Here is an 18,196-nt window from a genome sequence, read left to right as displayed (position 1 = left end):
GACTTTTTTGGAGAAATGTTTCTGAGGATAAAAAGCAAGAGCACCTATGTCAAATGTGTTGTGCTGTAATTGATTTTAAGGATTGATAAGCAGCCATTGAATAACTTGCTATGGATAATTTCCCTCTCAATTTCAAATTCATCTATAGATTGTTTTATGGGTTCTTTCCTTGATTTCTTTTCTGTTCAGACTCCTATGCTAGGCCCCGGGGTTACATTACTTAGTAAAACAGACAGGATATCTGACTTCTTAAAGTTTTCATTCTGGTGAGGGAAGATATTAGGAACTGAATACATGGATAGCATACTTTGCATAAACGGGCAGTTATATGAATAAAAAACAAGACATGAGAAATAAAAATATGGAGAAGGGAAGTAGTAAGTCACGTGATTAATTGTAGTCTTCCATAGAAAGATGTCATTTTGTTACCAGTGGGTGGTGGTGGAAGTGAGCATCTCATATCCTTGGCATTTCCAATGGGAATTGAATGAAAATGCACACATAAACAGACAGCACACAAAAATAAAGTTGCAAAGCAATTACGGAGAAAAGGAGAGGTTGAGAAAGAGACAGACAAGGACAGAATGAGAATACCATCAAGGGAAACACAAATGGTAGGCCTTCCTCACCTATGCAGCTCCGTTGCAAACATAATTAAGAAAATTTCCATTTTCTCCAGTTCAGAGTATTGGAAGAGTTCATTGGAATGACAATGGACTGATCTTAGGGAAATGAAGTAAAGTTACTTAAAAGACTTTAAATTTTTATATTTTTTATCATCATTAAGTACTTGTACAAAGGTGTTAACATTTAACAAAGTAAGTGTATAAATATAATGCTTTGTTTTGTGGGTTTTTTTTCTTTTTTTCTTTTTTTTCTCTTTTTTTTTGGGGGGGGGTCCGGTTGTGGGGCCTGAACTCTGGGCCTGGGCACTGTCCCTCAGCTCTTCAGCTCAAGGCTAGCGCTCTACCACTTGAGCCACAGTGGCACTTCCGGCTTTTTTCTTTTTGCTTATGTGGTGCTGAGGAATTGAACTCAGGGCCTCAGGCATGCAAGGCAAGCGCTCTACCACTGAGCCAACATCCCAGGCCTTTGTGGGGGTTTGACTTGTTTTGCCAGTTCTGAGGCTTGAAGCTTGAACTAGCATTCTACACCTGGTGCTGGTGGCTCATACCTGTAATCCTAGCTACTCGGGATGCTGAGATCTGAGGATCGCTGTTCAAAACCAGCCAGGGCAGGAAAAGCCGTGAAATTCTTATCTCCAATAAACCACCAGAAAACCAGAAGTGGCGCTGTAGCTCAAGTGGTAGAGCACTAGCCTTGAGCTGAAGAGCTGAGGGATAGCGCTTTGGCCCAGAGTTCAAGCCCCATAAGAAAAACAACAACAACAAAATAAAATACCATGGGCACCCTACCACTTGAGCCACAGCTCAATTTCTAGCTGTTTGTGGTTAATTGCAGATTAGAATCTCAGGACTTTGCTGCTTGGGCTGGCTTCTAACTGCAATTCTCAAATCTCAGCCTCCTGAATATCTAGAATTACAGGAGTGAATCAGCAGCAGCTAGCAAGTATAATACTTCTTGATCAGTGTCACTCTTTTCATCATTCTCTCTACATCTCTCCCAACATAATTCCTCCCAATTTTCTTAGTTTCTTAGGATATGCACTGAATTTGACTTCCTTTCCAGTCCCTGTTGGGATCATTGCATGTACATTGAGATGCAGTTCATATGCAGGATGCTTTTAATAGGAGTTGGTTGTACAGATGTCAGAGTAAAGGTGCATAAAGTTCCATTGCTTGAAGTTTTTCTATCCTTATGGAAAAGTTCTGATGATTTACTGGCAACTAACTACTCTCAAGGAAGAGTGGTCATGGGAGGTAACATGAAGAGATAAAATGCTTGGGTCTCCTAGAACATGACTAGGAGAGGGGTTTGGTCTCAGGTTCTTTCCCCATAGTTAACTCTCCTTCAATTTGAGTTAAATGGGATTTCAAAGTGAGCCATAAGATTTAAAGAATTACTGCTCTCTACAAGAAATTCTACTGCATAGACAACAGACTAAATCAATGAAAGATAGGTTATTAATGAGTTTGGAGCTAACTGAAAGGGAACAGGACTACTCAAATGAGAGAGATGGCCACCACAAGAATTCAGATACTTTATATGACTTTTGGAACTGTCCTGGAGTTTTGAAAGAAGCACAAGAAAAATCAGATTCATCTTTCCAAAGGATACTAGCATGTTGATATAACATCAAGGTCTTTGAGAGATGTCTAAACAGAATATGATGGTGGTTACATCAAGGTGGATAGCATTGGAAATGAGTTGAAACAATTATATTTGTGTAGTGTTTAATTTAAAGCTCATCTAATTTTCTGATGGACCGTACTTGGGTTTCAGAAGAGGTAAAAAAATAACTCCAGTGTTCTCACTATATAAAATAACACAGGGGTTTGATAAATGAGATGAGAGGTGTGGATGCAACAGATTTGGGGTATGATGACATGATTGGCTTTGGATTTTAATATCTAGGTTTCTCAGTAGACAAGTAGCCATGTTGAGAATGCAGCTGATAAAAGATTTTCAAATCTAAGTCCATGTTTGGGTTTGAGAAAATAGCGTCTGTCAGAACATTCCAATTTAAGTTCCTGAAGTTATTAATTACTGGCGTTTATATCCATCCTTTTTTTTCTTATCTTGTATAGTCAGTGGCATGACCCTTATTGTATATCACCTTTTCTTTCTTAATTCCCTGAGATCCTCACACAACATCCTTTTCAGAACCATCTTTGTGCTATTATTCCATTTCCTATTTCATTTGCAGACATTAAAATTTCTGATGAAAGACAACAGTTCTTCAATGTTAAAGCCTAGTTCAACCTGGCATTTAAACTTAACTCTGGCCCTCTTGGTAGGCAAGTGTTATATGTGAGCCATGCCCTTCCTATTTTTCATCTTGAATTATTTTGGAGAGGGGCTCACCTTTCTTATCAAGCCAGTCTGAATTGCATTTATATTCCCTCTTTTGTAGAATGACAAGTATACAGCAACTCACCTAGTTTTATGTTTGGTATAGAGTCTTGCCAACTTTTTCTCCTGGAATGAGCTTAAACTACTATATCTGCCTTTTAAGTATCTGAGATTATATTCAAGAGCTACCATGCTTGGCTGTGTTATACATTTTTATGCTTAAACCATTGGAAAAACACAAATCCATCTAGTAAATGGAAGAAAAGTATTGCACTTAAAATGTAGTTAGGAAAAATGTGACAGTCACTGCCATGGTCCATAAATCTTACCTAGAAATAACTGGAAACTTTGCCCCACCCCAAATACTTAAGTCAACATCTACAATCTCAGACACTGAGTGAGGTAAGGTTTCACTCGTTTGTATTGGTGGGTTTTTTCCTCCTTAGTAGAAAAATGCTAACTGACCTATGGTGACTCACAACTGTTATCCTAGCTACTTAGGAGGTTCAGATCTGAGGAACATTGTTCCAAGTCAGCCCAGGCAGAAAAGTCTCCATGGGACTCCTACCTCCAATAAACCACTCGAAAAAGCTAGAAGTAGACTGTGGCTCAAGTGGTAAAGCACTAGCCTTGAGTAAAAAGAGTCTTAGGGACAGTGCTCAAGCCCAGAGTTCAAGATTCAGGACGGGCAAAAAAAATAGGATCAAACAAATAAATAAATTTGTTGTTCTCAAAAATTCTCTTTCTTGTTGGTAGCATGGCTCAAAGGGTAGAGCTCCTGATTCTCAAATATGAAGTCTTAAGTTCAAAGCCCAGCACCACCTCGAACAAACAAACAAGAACAAACTAACGAAAAAAAAAAAAAAACAAAGTTAGAAATAATCTCATGTGGGACACATGAAGAAGGATGTTTGCTGTTTTAGGTAGGAAATTTACCTTCTGTGAGTACACAATAAATGTCAGAAGTACAATCCTTTCATCAATACAATGAATGTTTCTAAGTATTAGGTCACTTAGAGCAGTGTCATCCACCTTGTCTTAACTTTGAAATCTATCACTTAGAGTTCTGGATTTACATTTATAAGTAGGAAATGATCTCAGGACCATTATAATAAGTATAGGGTATAAGGGAAAAAAATGGATGCAAAGGAAAAACTGTTCAGATATACTCGAGTCTCTGTTATCCATTGATTCTGTTATCTCCTTAATTCTAGGAGACTAAAGAAGTTGAAAGCAAAGCTTTCACATATAATCTGCAATATTAAAGAGATCAATGGCAATGTGAAGAAAAGTCTAGAAACAAATAATATGAGTTATTTCTACAGAGTGGCACACAAAGGCAATCTTGAGTGATCTCTGTAATTTCAGATGCTCATAAAATTTAACAATGTACATGTCCATTTTATAAAGTAAAATTAATTTAACAAAATAATATGCAAGCTCAATCATGACAATATTTAATAAAAATTTCGAAGGCAATCATTTTAATTAGTTTGAAATGCATCAGTAGATTAATTTATTTGTAATTAAAAGAACAAACAAAAGCATAAATTTTCAAGCCATGACTCAAACTCAGATCTTCTGACCTCCAAGAGGTCCATTAAATTTACAGTTTAGTGATAGTTAAGACTATCACTATAATTTACTTATGAAAACATTGTGATTATGTTTAAATTGATAGAGTCAACTAAAACACATGCTAAGCTTAGTAAATATAATGTGATCTAAGGACCAAAATACAAATTTTTGAGATAGATTATCTGATGACATGAGTAAGCTGATTAAATTTTCATTTGCAATTACAGCATGGTCTGGCAATAAACAAATACTGAATTATAATATCCATCATTGAAAAATTCTTATCTTTGAGAATAATATTCATCAGAGAAATAATACTACTTTTTAATCGAAATATAAAAATTGACATTTTTTTTTAAAACCTGTAATTTCCAAACTGTCATATGAAACAAAAATGAAAACTTTTTGAAGAAAAAATTCATAGTCATTAAAGTTGGAGAAAGTCTGTTTTTAAGTCAGAATTATTCAGCAGAGGTATTGACATCCCAACTGTATTTTAAGAATAACCTATAAAGCTATTAAAAATAAGGAAGTATGCAAATTATTTAATGCCTTTTTCTTAACAAGTGAAACAAATTTCACATCTTAAGTTATTTCTGAAGCTACATTTTTATAATTATAAAGATAATTCAAACAACTTTTTAAGTATTTTTCTAATATACTTTGAAATGAAGACCCAAGTAAACAAAAACCAACAGATTTTCCATATTTAATACTGGATATTTATATTTAAAATGTACAAGTTATTTAAATAGCAAAGGGATTGAATTAAGTTTAACATGAAGCATTTGTGATTACTTCCCCCAAAATAATAGTATTTTTTCTTGTGCTTAAGAAATAGTCAAGGGGTAATGTGATGTAAAGCCCTGTGTTCAACCTCCAGGGTTTAAAAAATATTAAAAAGTAAATGTACAATGTAATAGCAATTGAAAATTATCATAAATACACTAAAATTAGATTTTCAAATGTAATTGATAAATTTTAGGGGAAATTCCTTAGAGCAGATTGTAAAATGGATATGTACATTTCAGTACTCTGTAATTCTCAGATTTTTCTTTCAGAAACTGGAAACAGAAGTGATTTTGTGTAAAATCTCTCATTTTGAAATGAATGCATTCAGGAACTCAATAAGGGCAATTTGGGGATTTGAGATTTTTACACTTGATTATAAACCAAGAGCTTGGGGCTGGGAAGGTGACTTAGTGGTAGAGCGCTTGCCTTGCATGCAGGAGGCCCTGGGTTCGATTCCTCAGCACCCCATAAGCAAAAAGAAAAAAGCCAGAATAGGCGCTGTGGCTCAAGTTGTGGAGTGCTAGCCTTGAGCTGAAGAACTGAGGGACAGTGCCCAGGCCCAGAGTTCAGGCCCCACGACGGGACCCAAAATAAATGAATACATAAATAAATTAATACATACATACATACATACATACATACATAAATACCTAAGTAAAAATAAAAAATAAACCAAGAGCTTCCCTAAAACAAGCCACACAGCCACTAGGAAGTATAACAGGGCATAAAGGTTTTTGTTTTTCCCTTGGTGAAGAGTGATACCCAGCTACTCTTACAGAAACTCATTTATCCCTTAACAATGATCTAGAGAGTATATAGAAATTGTTTTCCTCATTCACAGTATTCTCCACAGACAAAGAATCTAATATCAAACTTTTATTAAAAGGCAACTGTTTTAATATCAAAGACAATATGACTTCATTGACAGAAAAGAATCTTAAGTGTTCATAAGAGCAGTCCAGATACATAATAATCTGCAAGTTTCTCATTTCTTTTCCATATATACCCTCATTTAAACCTTTCCCCACTGGGAGATGAGAGGATAGAATATTACCATTTTGTTTCCAAACATATCCAAATTATATATTGATATCAGCTTATCTTTCACTTGTTAAATCTCACTGTAGTTTTTCTTTATTTCCTCTCACAAATATTGAAATTATCCACAATGCTTGAAAGATTTTTATTTGTAATCACAATATCTACTTAATTATTACCCCTTGGCAATCTCACATCTATAAATGAGCTACAGCTTGAAGTAATAGAGAAAATTGGAGACCTATGCAAAAAAACCCAAACAAACCCCCAAAACATAGTATTAAATATATACACGAAACCAGGGTTAACCAATATAGTGAGACAGTGTTTTCCTACAGAGGAAAAATACCAAACTTTCCCTTCCTTTCTTTGAATTCTTTTTTTTGGTGAGGGGGAGGGTCTGGTCGTGGGGCCTGAACTCTGGGCCTGGGTACTGTCCCTCAGCCCTTCAGCTCAAGGCTAGCACTCTACAACCTGACTGAGCCACAGCGCCACTTCTGGATTTTTTTTCTGCTTATGTGGTGCTGAGGAATCGAACCCAGGCCTCAGGCATGCAAGGCAAGCGCTCTACCACTGAGCCGCCTTCCCAGTCCCATTTTTTTTTGTAGGTCATTTATATAGACAAACCTTTATTGGTGTTATTCAGAAAAGGAGGGTATAGATCACAACTCAAACAGTGGTAGGAAAGAAATATAGTGCCACAGTTATGAGAGATTGGCACAGTAGGGAATTAGAGTCCCGTGAGGACGTTCTTAGGGGGAATGCATCTCCTTAAAAATCTTTTAATTTAATACAAATATGAATTATTTTGTACAGTTACTGTATTCTAAATAACTCCACAATTTTTTAGAATTCATAGGAGACTAGCTATCACCCAAAACAAAAAGTAGTGTTATGAAAATTACTTTTTTGGGGGGGGGGAGGAGAGCAGTCCTAGGCTTGAACTCTGGGCCTGGGCACTGTCCCACAGCATTTCAGCTCAAGGCTAGTGCTCTTCCACTTGAGCCACAGTACCAATTCTGGTTTTCCGGTGGTTTAGCTAGGATTACAGGTGTGAGCCACCAGTGCCCAGCCAAACATTACTTTTAAAAATCAAAATTGTTTTGTTTTTTCTGGATGCTAATAGCTCTCACCTCCAATTCTAGCTCAAGAAGATCAGTGTTCAAAGTCAGTCCAGGAAGACAGACACGTAGAGTGCTTATGTCCAATTAGTTAGCAATAAGCCCGAACTGGATGTATGGCTCAGATGTTATAGTACCTTCCTTGGGTAGAAAAAGCTGCAGGCATGAGGCCCTGGGTTGAAGCCTAACTGTCAGCACACATACACACACACACACACACACACACACACACACACACACACACACACACACACACTCATCAAATTCAATAGTTTTTACTAGAGTAAAATTTCCAAAACATGAATCACTACAATATGAAAAAACTTGGACAATAAGTGATACCAACAAAAATAAAACAAACATCTACATGAACAATAGAAAATAATAAAATATGAACAGAATCATATAGAAAAGCAGCAAATTTCATGGTTTCTCAGAGTAAAAACATTTCTTTATTTAAGCACACACATACAGAGAGAAATGTAGTTATATAGAAAGGCATTTATTATAAGGAATTAGCTCAGGTCTATGAGAGAGCTGAAGACCTGTAATTGGAGAACTGGAGATATGAGGCCTGATAGCATTGTTACAGTCTAGGTGTAAAGAATTGAGTACAAGGGGAGTTGAAAGTATAAGGTCTAGCTCATATTGTAGTCTAAAGTCAGAAGAATATGTTCTATTTCAAAGAAATTCAGAATGAGTGATTATAAATATATACACACATATTTGTATATTCATAAATTTTATTTGATTTCTATTTTTTTTGTGTGGTAGTGGGTTGGGACTCGGGGTCTTATGCTTTCTTACATCTTATGCTGGCAATCTAATTGAACAGTGCCTCCAGCTCAGCTTTTGCTGTTTACTTTGGATATGCACACTTGTAAACTTCCCTGCAGCATCTGGCTTTAAACCTCAATTCTCATTATCTCAATACTCTGAAGGTTATATTCACATTGTATACTCAATGTTAACAGGATTATGGATTATGTGAGCTACAGGGTGCCAAGCACCGTGAGTTCTCTCAGTCTGTCATTGACTTTAACAAAATAAATGCCCATATATGCTTCTTCTCTCAGTTGATCCATGACAATGTAAATTTCCTCTAGAAACAGACTCACAGAAATACTCAAATTAATATCACACCAAATATGAAAACACCAAGAAGTCTCGGCCCGGGCCCACAACTTGTCATTGGAAATCAAGAAGAAGAAGTGGATAACTTTTTGTTCCTCCGAATGGCCCGCCTTCAATGTGGGGTGGCCTAAGGAGGGCTCCTTTAGCTTTGATGTTATTTTACAAGTGAAGTCTCGAGTCTTCCAGCCCGGCCCTCACGGACATCCTGACCAGGTTCCCTACATAATTACTTGGGAAAACCTTGCTCAGGATCCCCCAAAGTGGATTAAGCCTTTCCTCTTTCAGACACCAGTTCCTCTACCTGCTCCTCTGCCTTCGTTTACTCCCCTTGTTCCTCTCTCCTCTGCCTCCTCCCCTCCACCTGTACCCTTACCTTCTTCTACTCCCCTTGTTCCTCTTTCCCCTCCCGCGTCTTCCCTATACCCCATAAAAGAGTTGTCTCAGTTTAAAACTAAGGGTTCCTCTTCCCAATCTCCCTCGGTTTTACCTGATGACCAGGCGGATTTACTACTATTAGACTCCCCGCCAGTCTTGGATCCCCAGCTGCCGCCACCACCCTATGCCCAACCTGCTCTGATAGAAGAACAAAGGGGCCCACTAGAGGTCCCCCTTTCCCCACCCGCTCTTTCTCCGGACTCCACTGAGCCAGGGATGGGGTTCCAGTCGCCACCGCTGCCTCAGGCGCCCTCCCCACCTCCTAGCAGGAGTTTATGCCTCCGCTGTGATCTAGGTGGAGGGAGCAGGGGAGTATGGACGGCCCATGCTTTTCCCCTCCTGACAGTGGCTGGCCAATTCCAGTATTGGCCCTTTTCAGCTTCAGACTTATATAACTGGAAGACCCATAACCTGCCCTTTTCCCAGGACCCTCAAGCCCTGACGGGCTTGATTGAATCCATCCTGCTAACCCACCAACCCACTTGGGACGATTGTCAGCAACTCTTACAGGCACTCCTTACTACAGAGGAACGACAGCGAGTGTTCCTGGAGGCTCACAAAAATGTTCCAGGAGAGGATGGCAGGCCTACTCAGTTGCCTAATGAGATTGATGAAGTGTTCCCGTTAACCTGCCCAAATTGGGACTTCAATACTGCAGCTGGTAGGGAGCAACTCCGTCTTAATCGCCAGGTTCTATTGGCGGGTCTCAAAGGGGCTGGGAGGCGCCCCACCAATTTGGCCAAGGTACGTGCGATAGTGCAGGGTTCTGAGGAAACACCTGCGGGATTTCTAGAGAGACTAATGGAAGGGTACCGTATGTATACGCCCTTTGACCCCTCTGCTGCAGATAGACAATCCGATGTCATTATGTCATTTATTGGGCAGTCGGCCCCGGACATTCGGACTAAGCTGCAGCGACTGGAGGATCTTCAGGAGTATACTTTGCAAGATTTGATTAAGGAGGCGGAGAAAATTTTTAATAAGAGAGAAACTCAGGAAGAAAAGGAAGAAAGATTGCATAAGTTGCAGGAGGATAGGGAGGACAAGCGAGATAAGAAACGTACCAGAGAGTTAAGCAAGATCCTGGCCACCGCAGTCAGACAGCCAGAAGAGAGAGAGAGTAGGCCAGTGAAAAACAGGGGAGACAAAAAGAGACTACCACTGGGCCAGGACCAGTGCGTGTACTGCAAAGAATTCGGGCATTGGGCCAGGGATTGCCCCAATGTCAAAAAACAGACCAGAGGTGCCTGGAAACCGGCACCGGTGTGGTCATTAAAAAGTTATGACTAGGCCAGTCAGGGCCAGGAGCCCCGCCCTGAGCCCCGGATAACTTTACAAGTGGGGGGCAGCCCAGTTACCTTCTTGGTTGACACCGGTGCCCAACACTCGGTACTGACCCAACCAAAAGGGCCTCTAAGTAATAAAACATCCTGGGTACAGGGAGCCACTGGAGGAAAATTATACCGGTGGACAACAGAGCGAAAAGTGCATTTCAGGACGGGGTTAGTCACTCACTCCTTCCTCTTGGTTCCAGACTGCCCTTACCCATTGTTGGGGAGGGACCTCCTCTAAAAAGTAGGGGCCCAAATTCACTTCCAAGGAGGGGGGGCTCCGTTAGGGGACCCCAAGGACAGCCCCTCCAAGTCCTAACCTTACGCCTGGAGGATGAACATCGGTTACATGAAAGCCCTCAATCAGCCCCAATCGACCCCCAATGGTTATCAAATTTTCCCCAGGCTTGGGCAGAGACTGCAGGAATGGGACTGGCTACAAATCAGCCTCCTGTGGTTATTGGACTTAAAGCTTCGGCTACCCCGGTAATGATACATCAGTATCAATTAAGCAGGGAAGCTAAAAATGGAATTAGGCCACATATACGAAAACTGCTCCAATTGGGTATCTTAAAGCCATGCCAATCTCCATGGAACACCCCCTTATTGCCCGTCAAAAAGCCTGGGACAGGAGACTACCATCCAGTACAGGACTTGAGGGAAGTAAACCAGAGAACAGAGGACATACATCCTACAGTACCTAATCCCTACAACTTACTAAGTACATTGCCCCCAAGTCACACATGGTATACAGTGTTAGATTTAAAGAATGCCTTCTTTTGCATGAGGCTAAGTCCTCAGAGTCAACCGATCTTTGCTTTTGGATGGAGAGACCCAGAATCAGGTTTTTCAGGACAACTCACCTGGACAAGGTTGCCTCAGGGATTCAAGAACTCCCCAACCCTGTTTGACGAAGCTCTACATCAGGACCTGGCTGACTTCAGAGTCAATCATCCCCAATTTGCTCTTCTACAGTACGTAGACGATCTGCTCCTAGCAGCTGAGACTCGAGATGACTGTCTAAAAGGTACCGGGGCCCTTTTAAAGAAATTGGGAGAATTGGGGTATAGCGCCTCAGCCAAAAAGGCCCAAATCTGTGTTCAACAAGTGACTTATCTAGGCTACAAGCTGGAAGGGGGGCAGAGGTGGCTAACGGAGAGCCGCAAACAAGCCATCACCCAGATCCCTCCGCCCACAATTGTGCAAGCGCTGAGGGAGTTCTTAGGGAGTGCTGGATTCTGTCGCTTGTGGATGCTAGGGTTTGCTGAACTGGCAGCCCCTCTGCTTACTAAGGCAAATACCCCGTTCCGATGGGAAAAGGAACAACAATATGCTTTTGATCAGATTAAAAAGGCCTTATTGTCAGCTCCAGCCCTGGGCCTTCCGGATATAAATAAGCCATTCACCTTATTTGTGGATGAGCGACAAGGAATTGCTAAAGGAGTCCTGACCCAGAAACTAGGGCCCTGGAGGAGACCGGTGGCCTATTTTTCAAAAAAACTGGACAATGTGGCAGCTGGGTGGCCCCCGTGCCTCCGCATCATTGCAGCTGTGGCCATGTTGGTAAAGGACTCGGACAAGCTAACCTTAGGACAGCCTTTGACAGTGATGGCGCCGCATGCCATAGAGACAGTAATTCGCCAGCCCCCTGATCGTTGGCTTTCAAACGCCCGAATCACCCATTAACAGACAATGTTGCTAAATCCTGACCGGATTCGATTTGGGGCCTTAGTCTCTCTCAACCCAGCAACTCTGCTTCCCTACTCGGAATCTCACCTCCCCATTGAGCATAACTGCCATCAGATCCTGGTGGAGATACATGGGACCCGTGAGGATTTGACTGACCAACCTCTACCAGACGCTGAACACACTTGGTACACGGATGGGAGCAGCTTCCTGCATAATGGTGAGCTAAGGGCAGGGGCTGCAGTGGTAGATGGGACCACAGTCATCTGGGCTTCAGCCCTAGAGCCTGGGACTTCAGCACAAAGGGCCGAACTCATTGCCCTGACACAGGCATTAACAAAGGCTCGAGGAGAAAAAAATCAATATTTACACAGACAGCCGGTATGCCTTTGCAACCGCGCATATCCATGGAGAGATCTATAGGAGATGAGGTCTGCTGACTTCAACAGGAAAAGACATTAAAAACAGAAAAGAAATCCTAGACCTCTTACAAGCCCTTTTCCTACCCAAAAAGGTGAGCATTATCCATTGCCCAGGCCACCAAGTGGGGAGAAACCCTGTAGCAGCAGGAAACAGGATGGCAGATGAGGTTGCCAAGGCAGCGGCCTTACACAACCAAACCTTTGCATTAGCTACTTCACAAGAACAGCAGCCAAGCAAACCCCCTCTCTTTCAGTATTCAGATCAGGACGTAGAGGTGGCCAAAAAGTTAAGGGCAACCTTCAATAACTCGACTGGAACTTGGGAATATGAAAACCGGACAATATTACCCCGAAAAAACGTGAAAAGGCTGGTTACCTACTTACACAGGTGGACCCATTTGGGGTACAAAAAGTTAGAGACTCTTTTACAAAGGCAGGAGCAGTTTCATTACATTCCAGATCTATCAGACATAAACAGGTCATAGACTCTTGTATTCCCTGTGCCAAGGTCAATGCAGGCCGATTCCAAGCACCCGCTGGAGTCAGAATGAGAGGAGAGAGACCTGGTACTAACTGGGAGGTCAATTTTACCGAAATTAAGCCTGGCAAGTATGGAGCTAAATACCTCCTAGTCTTTGTGGACACTTTCTCTGGCTGGACAGAAGATTTCCCCACTAAACAAGAAACTGCACAAGTGGTAGTTAAAAAAATTCTAGAAGAGATTTTTCCTCGGTTTGGACTCCCTAAGGTAATAGGGTCAGATAATGGCCCTGCTTTCGTCTCCCAGGTAAGTCAGATGGTGGCCAAGCTGTTGGGGATAGATTGGAAATTACATTGTGCTTATCGCCCCCAAAGTTCAGGGCAGGTAGAATGAATGAATAGGACAATTAAAGAGACCCTAACTAAATTAGCCCTAGAAACTGGCACTAAAGACTGGGTCCAACTCCTTCCCATGGCCCTGTTTAGAGCTCGAAATACTCCAGCAAGCCATGGATTGACCCCCTATGAAATCCTATATGGGGGGCCCCCTCCTATAACAGATTTTCTTGATCCTGCCATTGATTCTTTTGCAAATACCCAAAGTTTACAGGCGCGGCTGCGGGCTCTACAACTTATCCAGAGGCAGGTGTGGAGACCTTTGGCTGCTGCCTACTCAGCGGGGAGTTCAAATATCCCACAACCCTTCCAGATTGGCGACGAGGTGTACGTGAGGAGGCACCAGTCCAAGACCCTCGAGCCACGGTGGAAGGGCCCATACATTGTGCTGCTGACTACACCCACTACGCTAAAGGTAGAAGGGATCGCTGCCTGGATCCACGCCTCCCACGTCAAGCCTGCGCCACCCGGAGACGCAAAGGACCCCACAGGGCTGCCCAAATGGAAGCTACAGCGCACTCAAAATCCTCTCAAGATAAGACTCTCAAAAACTGTTTAATATTCCTTGCTGTTGTAACCCTAACAGTAGTTGAGGGACAAAGGGTCCACCCCCTGGCAGGCATAAATTCAAACCCACACTTTCCCCAAAACCAGACATGGCAGGTAGTAGATGAACATGAAAGTATCATCTGGTCCACTTCCAACATAGCCCCTCTCTGGACATGGTGGCCTGACCTAAAACCAACCTTTTGCATAACACTCACCGGTACTGGAGTTTATAACAGCCAGACTGCAGCACGGGTGATGAGGCTAAAGGAGGGTTTCCCAATCTACGTATGCCCGAGTCATCAGGACCCTAGACTAAAATCTAAATGTAGGAGGGAAAAAGATTATTTTTGTAAGGCCTGGGGCTATGAGACCACGGGCGATACCTATTGGAACCCCTCATCCTCCTCGGACTACATCACGGTTAAGAGGTTCAATGGACAAGGGGGAGCAGGATACTGTTTCGACAAAAGCTGCCAATGGTGGTGTGTAAAGCTTACTGTAAAATTCACTGACAAAGGAAAAATGCCAAACCTAGACTGGGGAACTGGACTCACCTGGGGGGTTAGGCTGCGCACACGGGGTGCTGACGACGGGGGGCGTATAACTATCCGCCTTCAGGTACAGAGCATAAACCCCCTCCTATTGGGACCCAACCCCACTCTAAAAAGGAGACCCCTTTTCCCAAGCCAACCACCCAACCATACCCTCCCGGAAACTACTGCTGACTCAGAGCTGCCCCTGATGCCCCCCTTATATAACCTGATTGAGGGAGCCTACGCTGCCCTCAATTCCACCAGGAGCGACCTCACTCGGTCCTGTTGGCTTTGCCTTACCGAGGCACCCCCTTATTATGAAGGAATAGCCTACAATGGCACTTACAACATCACTTCCTCATGTCCCTGGGAACAGCAAAGTAATAGCAAGTTAACTTTATCTGAAGTGTCAGGTCAGGGACTATGTCTTGGGACACCACCCCCAGACAAGAGCCGGTTCTGTGTCTACAAAAAAAATGTTGCGGCTATTACAGAAAAATACTTAGTGCCTGCAGATGGGGGGTGGTGGGCCTGTAACACCGGCTTAACCCCTTGTGTCTCACCAATGCTGATAAAGCAGACTAGATATTGTGTTCTGGTACATTTATATCCTCGGATTATATATCATGACTCCCCATCTTTTGAAGAACAGGGATACAAAAGGGAACCCATCACCATAACTCTAGCTGTCCTCGTGGGATTAGGAACAGCAGCAGGCATAACAGGAGCAGGAGTGGGGAGTGCTGCTTATGCGGAAGGGCATAAAGACATGCAGCAGCTAAAGTCTGCCATAACAAAAGATTTAAGGGGAATAGAAAAATCCATCTCCACACTGACAACGTCCCTCAACTCTCTGTCAGAGGTCGTGCTTCAAAATCGGAGAGGCCTGGACTTGGTTTTTATTAAAGATGGGGGACTATGTGTAGCCCTAAAGGAAGAATTTTGTTTCTATGTTAACCACACTGGGGTGGCACGGGATTCAATGGCCAAACTTCGTGAGCGACTAGAAAAACGTAAATGGGATAAAACTGCAGAAGCCAGTTGGTTTGAAAATTGGTGGACCAGATCCCCTTGGCTCACTACTCTATTATCTGCAGTAGCAGGGCCTATTATTATTTTATTTTTGCTTCTCACCTTTGGCCCCTGTATCATTAACAAACTGTTACAGTTTATTCGCCAGAGGCTATCCAGCATACAGACCATGGTATTAACCCAATAATACCAAGTATTAAAAACAACTGACACCCCGCAAATATAGAGACACCCTCAATTTTAAGATTAAAATTACTCCAGAGAAGAAGTGGGGAATGAAGGGTTAAAAATTAGGAACCTCACTTCACCATTACCATTATTAACTTGCTAACTGCTGACTTTGCTTCTGTAAATATGCTTGCATTCAGACCCCCTTTTTCCTGGGAAATAAAATTGGGCAGTGACTCAAAGATATTGGCCGGCCCAGATGTCCGGATATCAGCCCACCCAGGACAAGGACAGCGGTTACAGATGGTATATGTTCTTTAGTTCCAGATTAATTAAGCCATCCGTGGGACAAACCTTAACAATGACCGCCTGGCCAGACCATAAACCGGGTCAAATGTCAACCAATTATAGACCAACCATGAGCCAATTATGGTTTTTGCCTTTAAAAATGTAACTGCTGCTCGGGACTCCCTGTCTGCTTGGGACAGAGAGCCCGTTTGCGCAAACACCAAATAAACTCCTCTTGCTTATTGCATCTGCTGGTTTGGAGTCTTGGTTCCTGGGGCGCCCTCCCGTTGAAGAAAGTGTCCCAGTGAGTCTGGGGTCTTTCACTAAGATATGGAACCAACCCAGCTGCCCATCAATATATGAATGGATCAAGAAAATGTGGTATATATACACAATCCAATTCTATGCTTCCATCAGAAAGAATGACATTGCCCCATTTGTTAGAAAATGGAAAGGCAGAAAAAATTATCTTAAGTGAAGTAAGCCAGGCCCAAAGAAACATAGGCCCCATGGTTTTCCTTATTTGCAATAACCAGTGTATGTCTTGAGTCAAGCAGAAAAGGGCAGATAAGTTCATCTTAGAGAAATGAACCCCAATATAAGTAGTCAAATGTTTTTTTCTTTCTTTCTTTTTGGATCTGGTCGGGGGGCCTGAACTCTGGGCCTGGGCACTGTCCCTCAGCTCTTTAGCTCAATGCTAGCACTCTACCACTCGAGCCACAGTGCCACTTCTGGTATTTTCTTTTTGCTTATGTGGTGCTGAGGAATTGAATCCAGGGCCTCATGCATGCAAGGCAACTACTCTACCACTGAGCCACCTTCCCAACCCCTCTGTTTTTTGTCTTTCTTGAGATTGTATCTAACATATTTATAAAATGATTTCTTTGTAGGTTTGTATGTCCCTCCCCCATAGTATAACCCCTAATTTCACTGTATTTGATATTGGTATAATTTGTGGAGGGAAGGGAAAAAACAAATTGTTTAAATAGGGATACAGGTGGACCCATTGCAACAATAGGTCGTTATGTAGAAAAACGAACTTTACATCTTTGGTGGGGGGGGAAGGGCCGGGTAGGGATGGCACGGTGGGGGGTTTGGGAAGGGTTGGGAAGGGGAAACAAAGGAGGAGGCAACAATATTTGATAAGAAATATACTCGTTATATTTCCCATGTAATTGTAACCTCTCTGTACAGTATTTTCACAATAAAAAATCAAATAATTATAATAAAAAATTAAAAAAGAAGTACTTACAAAGCTAAACAATGTGATTCACACATTCACATTCCAAATATAAAGACACAACACTGGACATGTGCATGTATTGTAGTACCCAGAGTCTTGGAGCCCCCCGTAGACCACCAAAGACCTTGGACAATGCAAGTGGCAAAGAGTCATTTATTAACGAACTCTCGAGCACGGACCTCATGCACACCGTTGTAGGCGTGTTAACAAGAGGCCCTGAACACAGGGGTACAGCACTTTTTATACATTTTAAGGTAGGGGCAGGGCCCCGGTAGACACTCACAGCAAATCACTATGCCACGCAGGAAATTTTGTAACATTTTGTAAAATGATTGGCACGGGATGACTCAAGTGGGATGGTTGATTTGGATGATAAGATTTAGGGGGAATTCTCATAGTTACAGGCTTAAGATTGGTTGACATTTGGCCTAGTTTGCTGGTCCTGCCAGATGGTTGTTATCTCAGGTTCCAGTTCCCAGAGGAGGATCCGGAATATGTGTTAGCCATTGTTCCAGACTCTGGGAATGTCTGGGCCTGAGGTCAGCAGTTAGTTATCTATCACGGCGGTTACATTCTTCACCGTTTGTTGACACAGACCTATCTTTATACTTCAACTTTAGCAAAAGCAAGTTACTGAAGCAAAGTCAGCAGTTAGTGACTGCAAAATGGTGAATATAATTCTTAGTTCTTCAGTTCTTGAGTATAAATGCAATTTATACATAAATAAATAAAAAGTCTTTGACATTAGTAATGTATTTATTACAAATAATAAAATTATGCTAGCAGATAATATGGATTGATAACTTCTATTTTTTTCAACTTGAATAGATAGATTTTCAGTGTATAGGTTTTATATATCCTTCACATCTTTAGGACCAAGTGAAAAGAAAGTCACCATCTTATGCTTTGGTTTAGCTTTTGATAGAAAATAATCTGATTTCTTCACTGTGATAGTAACATGATATATGGATATCTGTTTTGAAAATTAGTTTACATG

General features: G+C 41.9%; 1 protein-coding gene across 1 annotated transcript; it reads left to right on the top strand.

Annotated features, from left to right (window-relative positions):
• The first annotated feature begins 1,738 nt into the window (after positions 1-1,738).
• Positions 1,739-13,963, top strand: LOC138835371 (uncharacterized). Its single transcript, XM_070033961.1, is given in 5 exon segments — positions 1,739-1,880; positions 8,665-10,688; positions 10,691-12,439; positions 12,441-12,983; positions 12,986-13,963. Coding segments are annotated over 5 exon segments (5,436 nt in total).
• The last annotated feature ends 4,233 nt before the right edge of the window (positions 13,964-18,196 follow it).

The sequence above is a fragment of the Dipodomys merriami genome, unplaced genomic scaffold (genome assembly GCF_024711535.1).
Source record: "Dipodomys merriami isolate MVZ:Mamm:240054 unplaced genomic scaffold, mDipMer1.0.p SCAF_234, whole genome shotgun sequence".
Taxonomy (NCBI): Eukaryota; Metazoa; Chordata; class Mammalia; order Rodentia; family Heteromyidae; genus Dipodomys; species Dipodomys merriami.
Note: the sequence above shows the minus strand (reverse complement) of the source record. Positions and strands in the feature narration are given on the sequence as shown.